This window comes from Alnus glutinosa, chromosome 2 (assembly GCF_958979055.1).
Source record: "Alnus glutinosa chromosome 2, dhAlnGlut1.1, whole genome shotgun sequence".
NCBI lineage: Eukaryota > Viridiplantae > Streptophyta > Magnoliopsida > Fagales > Betulaceae > Alnus > Alnus glutinosa.
The window spans coordinates 20,541,062-20,548,404 of record NC_084887.1 but is presented as its reverse complement, the minus strand read 5'-3'; the positions used below and the strand labels follow the sequence as shown (position 1 = coordinate 20,548,404).

At 35.7% G+C, this 7,343-nt stretch overlaps 2 protein-coding genes across 2 annotated transcripts; both read right to left on the bottom strand.

Annotated features, from left to right (window-relative positions):
- Positions 1 to 2,382: 2,382 nt before the first annotated feature.
- On the bottom strand, positions 2,383 to 3,910 carry LOC133860982 (uncharacterized). The gene is made up of 4 exons (XM_062296671.1): positions 3,860 to 3,910; positions 3,708 to 3,785; positions 3,564 to 3,629; positions 2,383 to 2,909 (listed from the first exon to the last, which is right to left on the bottom strand). Exons 2-4 carry the CDS (start codon positions 3,735 to 3,737, stop codon positions 2,586 to 2,588), a joined length of 420 nt encoding a protein of 139 aa, XP_062152655.1. The 5' UTR covers positions 3,738 to 3,785; positions 3,860 to 3,910; the 3' UTR covers positions 2,383 to 2,585.
- A 23-nt stretch (positions 3,911 to 3,933) lies between these two features.
- Positions 3,934 to 6,336, bottom strand: LOC133860345 (disease resistance protein RPV1-like; the record flags this gene model as incomplete). The annotated part of the gene is made up of 2 exons (XM_062295971.1): positions 5,759 to 6,336; positions 3,934 to 4,381 (listed from the first exon to the last, which is right to left on the bottom strand). Coding segments are annotated over exons 1-2 (963 nt in total), but the record flags the coding sequence as incomplete, so codon positions are not given.
- Between the last annotated feature and the right edge of the window lie 1,007 nt (positions 6,337 to 7,343).

Here is a 7,343-nt window from a genome sequence, read left to right as displayed (position 1 = left end):
CCTGTTTCGTTAAGTAGCTTTAAGAAATATTTTCAAAAGGACTGTCGCGAAAAAAAAAAAAAAAAAAAAATCTCCGAAGGTTTATCATCGTCTCGATAGATATTGTAGATTGATGGGGAATTCCATAGCTCTGTCAACCTAGTTAATGAGCCATTTGGTACCCAAACTGTAGCCCAAAGAACCACCCAATTTCAAGCACGTTAGAAGCAACCAAGTATTCGTTCCCAATTCGTCTCAAACCAACTGACCCAAGGAGAATATTCACTTTTTTTTAAAAAAAAAAAATTGGGGCAGTTTGGTTATTTTGACATCTTCCGTTAAGATTTAACAAAAAAATCTTAATGAAAGAGTGAAATTAAAAGGGGTTGAAAAATAGAATACATATATTGCAACTTTTAATAATTTGGTAGGGACATTGCGAATTCGTGATACATTGAGATCGTGAAAAGGGGCTGAAAAATAAAATACCTGCATTGTAATTTTTGATAATTTGACGGTGACATTGCGAACTCATGATACATGGAGATTGTGAAAAGGGGCTGAAAAAAAAAATTGAAAAAAGAATACAACCGTAAGACGTAGGGATCTACTGCATTTTGTGCACTTAGTTGCATGTGTATGATTGATTTATGCCATTTGTTTAATTGGACTCGGCCTATGACAGTTTAATGTGGCTGAATAAAGTGAAATTTTTGTTAAGTATCTATATCCATCTTTCGTTTTTATAGGAAAAAAAATGTAAATTCAATCTTGTAGTTAGCATAAATTATAAATTGTTCAATGTCGTATTAAAATGAATTCAAAAGTTCTTTTGGTATGCCAAAAAAGCAATTTAATCTTTGGAGTTAAATTCTGTTAGGTGTCACGTCAGCGCTAATAAAAGGACAACACATACTCTTCTTAATAAAAATATATATATAAATATACACAAATAAAAAATTATTTTAAACAAAATGGAAAAAAAAAAAAAAAAAAAAAAAAAAAAAAAAAAAAAAGAAGAAGAAGAAGAAGAAGAAAATATGAAAGGGGTGGCTGCCGGTTCCCTTTGGGGTCGCAAGCCACCACCAAAGGTAGTTGGGGGTGGCGCACGACCACCACGTACTAGCTTGATTTAGGGGTGGTCGAAGGCCACTCACACCTCTGGGGTGGCCACGTGCCACAACTAGAGGTTGTCGGGGTGGCGTGCGGCCATTCCAAAAGAGGTGGTTGCCCAACTGGCAGCCACCCCTTTCTTTTTTCTTTTCTTTTTTTTTTTTTTAAAAAAAATAATAATATTTTTTTAAGTTATATATATATATATATTAAGAGTGACACACGTTGTCTTTTTATTGGTGCTAACGTAGCACCTAACAGAATTTGTCAAATGCTTTAATGGAATTTGACTTTAGGGACTAAACTGTTTTTTTGACATACTCCAAGGACCTTTGAATTCACATTGATACGACAGAGCGATTTATAATTTAAGCCAACCACATGGATTGATTTTATATTTTTCCTTTTTTTATATGCCACTAGTTGATTGTGACTCGTGAGTGGTCGGTTATGAGAGAGATGGTAGTTGTTGTGATACCCTAAAAAGTTAGTTAGGTGGGTGGATTATAAAGGCACTCAGTAGTGTTAACTACTAGCCTATTATGGTGGTTCCTTACGGATTGAGATCCCATGTAATAACTAAAAGTGAGAAAGAAACATGTAGAAATAGAAACAACTTTTGAAACGAAGGGGACTAAACAGAAATAAGATAAATTCACTAAAGAAGATCCTTCTCCTTAATCTTTTTCGGAAGAAAAGGAGAGATCCAGACAAAATTTACGAAACAGAAGAGATCTGAATGAATGGAAAAGAAAAAAACCAAAGGATGAATTCCACATTAAAGAGACTATAAAAATAGACCTATTATGGAACTTCTTATCTAGATGGGAATCAAGAAAATTCCAAGTTAGAAATATTTAAAGATAAATAGGATAAAGAGATATTCCAATTTGAAGGTGCAATAACAATTTTTTGGAAATGAACAATCTAAATCGTGACAACAATGCAAAAAGAGAAATAAATTGGAAGATGACCTTTTGGTGTGTGTTGGGGGCAGCTGAACCACTCAAAGGAGTGGTTTGGCCACCCAACATCATGTTCGAAAATCTAAAATTGTTAAACTTATAATTTTATTATTATTATAAATAATTCAGATCTTATTGAGAAAAAAAAAAGGCTAAACCCTCATACACGAAAAGTATACAAAAGAGACTTAACCCTATAAGCTGCTACAACCTTGTTAATCTTATCATTAATTCGAATTATGCAGTTGTAGTCCTTTAATACCAATAAAATTCAATATGTTACTAAAATCATACTCTACAAGTAGAAAGGCTAAGAGCTCAAAACTTTTCTAAAACGCTGAACTTTTTTGATAAATAGTCAAAATTTTACAAAAAGTGAACAAGCACATCCCGAGTACATAAGAAATATACAAGAGAGATATCTAAACAAAAAAGACTATTTTTCGAAGAAAATCCTAAAAGCAAGAAGAATGAAGACAAACAACCTTAAATACCAAGAAGTATACACATAGTTAAATGAAACATATCCTACTCCCCACTTTGTTGGTGTTGTCCATACTCATACTCCAACATTCCTCGGATACTCAATGCAGAACATTTCTGCTGTCTCATCTCTATTCCTCCCTTCACCAAATCCAGGGATGCAATATGGAGAGGAATGCTCATTTCCCCTTCCTCGTCCACAAAAACATTCCCACTTATCATCTCCTTTCGACACTCAAAATCACCAACAATCTCATCCCCACAGCCTTGGCCTTCCATTCCGTGCATCATGACATTTGTTGTTGACATGAGTGCAGTTGAAGCCAATGTTTGATCCACACTTTGTTGTAAGTCGGCAATAATTTGTGCCTACAAAGGGCAAAGTCAAGTAAGATCAGATCTTCTGCCACTGTTATACTTCTTAGCAATGGGAGGCCCGTTCCATAAAATATTCTTTTGCCAACCAGAAAATATTTTCAGATAACCCAGGAAAATAACCTTTACGAGGCGTAAAATGGTTTACACTTCTTACTTGCGTAAACCATTTTTTGCACCTTTCCCACACCCCTCGGACAGGCAATTATGAGAGAGCTCTTTATGTTATAGGACTTACTTGCCCGAATAGATCTTGATCTGTCCAAATGGGCCCTACAAGGACCCTTTCACAATTGCCTACCCAAATTGCAAGCAAGATGGCCATGCAATCGCATTGAATTTCAATCTCACTCCCAAAAGCCTTCTAATCTTACACACTCTTTTCCTCCTCATTTCCTCTTCGTCATTTCTCTCTTCCTCACAACTTCTCAAATTATATGAAAATATAAGGGATATTTGGCAATTTTCCACACGAGCCAAATGCTGGAAAATACTTTTCGAACCATTTTTAAAGTTGCAAACAAACAGCAAAAAGTAGCCATTCTTTTTTTTTTTTTTTTCAAAAAAATGTTTTTAGCTTTTAGACAAAAAAATATTTTACGCTGAAACAAACCGGGCCCTGACTTTGAAAAAGAGAACCATACGTACCTTAGTGGTGCTCTTCCTTTGCTCTCTTTCTATCTCAGCAATGAGGGACATTTCTGTTTCATAAGCCTACATTTGGAAGCAATTAGGTGAGTTTTTATTTTTATTTTTGGGATAGCTAGCTGGCCTTGTGAAAGAAAGCTATACCTGGGCATGGGACCTCCGGATTAGTTGCATGAGATCTTCAATCGTTTGAAGGTTCTGCCTAAACTGATTCTCTATGACCTGCATACCATAAATTTCATGAGAAATGCTCATGCTGTTTCAGCCAATAAACCACAAAGAACGGACTCACTCACCTGTATGCCCTCATCTCCATAGACATCATCGACTTCAAGTACATTAAGCAATTGAGTACTTGTTCACAAGGCCAGCTAGCAAGTGCATTTAATTGTTCCAACTTGTTCACATCATCAAGAACTGCAAGGATTCTTTTGCTGCCAAGTTCCTTTTTTATCATTGCGGTTCCTCTTTCGACGTTGTCTATGTTCAAATTGTCTTCCATTAGGATATCAGAAAGGAAATGTTTTTGTAAAGCAAGTAGTCCACCTGGTTCTTCTGCAATTGTGCTTACATTGGAAAGGAAACTGCTGCCTTCAAATCTCAGAAAATTTTGATTATAAACAGCTTTGGCAATCGATGTTTTGTCCATTCCACAGATGCCTATTATGAGAACATCATCCGATATGACAGTTAACAAGAGATTGAGGTACTCTTTACCAGAATCCATTCTAGGCGGGAAGATCGAAGCACTCATGTGCGCATCTTGATGTCTTCCCATAACATGTTTCACAATTTCCTTGATGAATTTTGACTGATGCCTGCCAAATTTGACCAAAACCAAAACATTGTAAACATCATTGAGCTACAACAGAAAACGCATCGGGGGATATACTCTAATAAGAAAACTGCATCCATAAATTTGTCAATTAATATGGAGAGTGTGTTAAGCAGCAGCCACACTTGGATGAGGCAGAGCTAGACACAGATCAAACACAACTCAGCACAGCCAGCTCAACAGTAAATGATATATATCTTCAAATGAGCTTCATATGTCGAGATAACAGGATCATATTGTTAGAGTTGTAATTTTTGAATTTCATATTTGAATTTAGTTAGTTGTACATTGTAGATTAGATTGTAGATTTTTTTTTTGTTGGATGAATGAATTTCTATTAACAAAACAAAGAATACAACACGCTCTAGCAGAAAAATGCTAGAACCCCAGTTGCCATCAAAACATCTTGCTACAACCAACATCCAGCCCAAAACAGCCAGAAAACCACACTGTCTGAGATTAAACACTCTAAATCAACAAACTACTCAGTATAAGAGCAACTAAAATTCAAAATAAAAAACAACAGAAACTAACAGCAAAGCACATCAACTAAAAACCTGCAACCAGAGCAGAGAGTACTGACAGCACTCTTCAACTGCTACGATACAAAAAGTATTCCAATCCCCCAACTTCTATGCCAGCCGCAAACAAGCAGACACAATACAATTCAGCAGCAACATAACAGTAGCTCTAAGCATCCAACAGCAATCAGATACCCCAACTTCCATTCTAAAGTCAGAACATTTAGAGAGATGCCCCAATTATTACAAATGGCCACATTTTCTTCATTTTTCTTAAATTTCCCCTTTCCCACAATTCTAGTCCTAACCTGCCAACATATTTTTGCAAGGTTTTTTCTTCAGAATATATTTGGTTCCCATGTTTCATATCATTCCTATACCTCCAAATAGTATAAACTGTAGAACCCCGCCATTCCTTCATTCCTTTCCTTAGAATCTCTCATCCCAATCAGTAGGTATAGTAAACAAATGGTCTCTACATTCAATGCACAACTTCTACAAAACAAGCATTTAACTTCACCTTCAACCCCCCACTTCAACAGATTAGATTGTAGATTATCATTCAAGTATTCAAATCAATACAACAGGTTTATTTTCAAACTATTGGTCCTCCTCATTATCTGCAGCTTGATTTGCTGCATGATGCTCTCAGTTGGTTCCCTGGATTAAAGGAGTGGACATCATGTCCTTAAAACCCCCCACTTCAACAGATTAGAGTGTAGATTATCATCTAGTTGTATGTATTTCAAATCTTCTGTAATATAAAAGATCTAACCACTAGCTTTGCCCCAGCAAACAGAGGAAAATATAAATATGCATGGAAATTGATAAAGAAGTACCAGCTGGCAACATTCTGCAAATCCCATCCTTGAGACAGAGTAGCAGCCTCTGTCAAAGCTGCCCTCCACTTCTCCAGCTTGCTTTCGGCTAAATTCCCTCCCCTGAAACGCTCTTCATGTGTGGCAAACGCTTCCACAAAACTCCCAGGGTCAAGAGGATCAACATCGTAAAAGATAGGCAGAAGCAGCTGCCCAGCTTGGTTCTTGCACTCTACAATCTTCACCAGCTCGTCGAGGCACCACCCCGAATTCGCATAGTTTCTTGAGAAGACAATGACGGCAATCCTCGACATTTGGATGGCTTTTAGCAGCTCAGACGCGATCTCTCCCCCTTTGTGGAGGTTGACGTCGTCTTTGAAGGTTGGAATGCCTGCCGCCTCCAAGGCCCTGTGTAGCTGCGGCGTGATGTTGTGGCGGGTGTCTTCGCCTCTGAAGCTCAAGAACACGTCATGCCTGCACCTTGTGACGGCGGACAAGAAGGAGAAGGATGACGAGTATACCCTTGTGAACGCCATAGATGTGGAGCAGAGTGGATGACACAATTGAAGATTTGAAGTTGCAGCTCTGCTGGCATAGGTCTCGTTGACAAACCATTCTCGACTCCCTCCTCTTTTTCTTTTCAGTTCTTTTAAAAAATAAAAAAAATAAAAAACAATTTAATTTTTTTACACTTCTTATAACACATCAATCATATTTTATTATTATTCAAATAAAAAAAACTCACTACAAAACAAAACTTTTTCACTTTTCTATAAAACATTCTCAAATTTTATATCACATTAATCACTTCTTAGGGTGCGTTTGGGATTGCGATTTCGTAGACAATAAGTGAGATTTTAAAACAAATCGCAAAACATAAATCGTTTAGGAACTGCGTTTTTAAAAATTGCGATTTGAAAACGCAGAAAATATACCTTTTCAAATCGCAGGTAAGATGGTGCTTTTTTGAAAACGCAGAATTTTAAAGACTAATTTGTGATTTTAAATGCTAAACTGCGATTTTGCCAAACGCTTAACTACGTTTTTAAAAATCACTTTTTTTCAAATCGCACATTTTAAAATCGTGATTTTAAATCGCACTTTTTGAAATCGCAAACCCAAACGGACCCTTACTATAAAACACACAAATATTTTACAACACAATTACTTACCAAACGGCCCATAATCACTCCTCTCCACCTTCCAAGTTCCAAAATTACACCACAAACTCGTTTTATATGTCATACACCTAATATAAGAATGTAATTACACACAACTTCCTTCAAAGATTTGGTTTTTTTTTTTTAATTAGAAATTAAAAGATTAAAACTTCTTTAATTTTATAAGCTTGAGTTTTAAAGGTACATAATGATTTTACGTGGTAGTAAAGAAGAGATCCTAAACTTAAATTCTATTTTCGTTATTTATCTTTTATTTCACACGTTAAAAAAATATTAAAGAAAAAAATTTATATACCCTTCAAAATATCATTCGAGTGACATGTTCCTCCAAACTTTTATTTAGAATAATGTCTATTCAAATTAACAAAAATTGTCCTGACAAAAATATTCATAATAAATTTTAAAAAAAATAATAAAAAATTTTA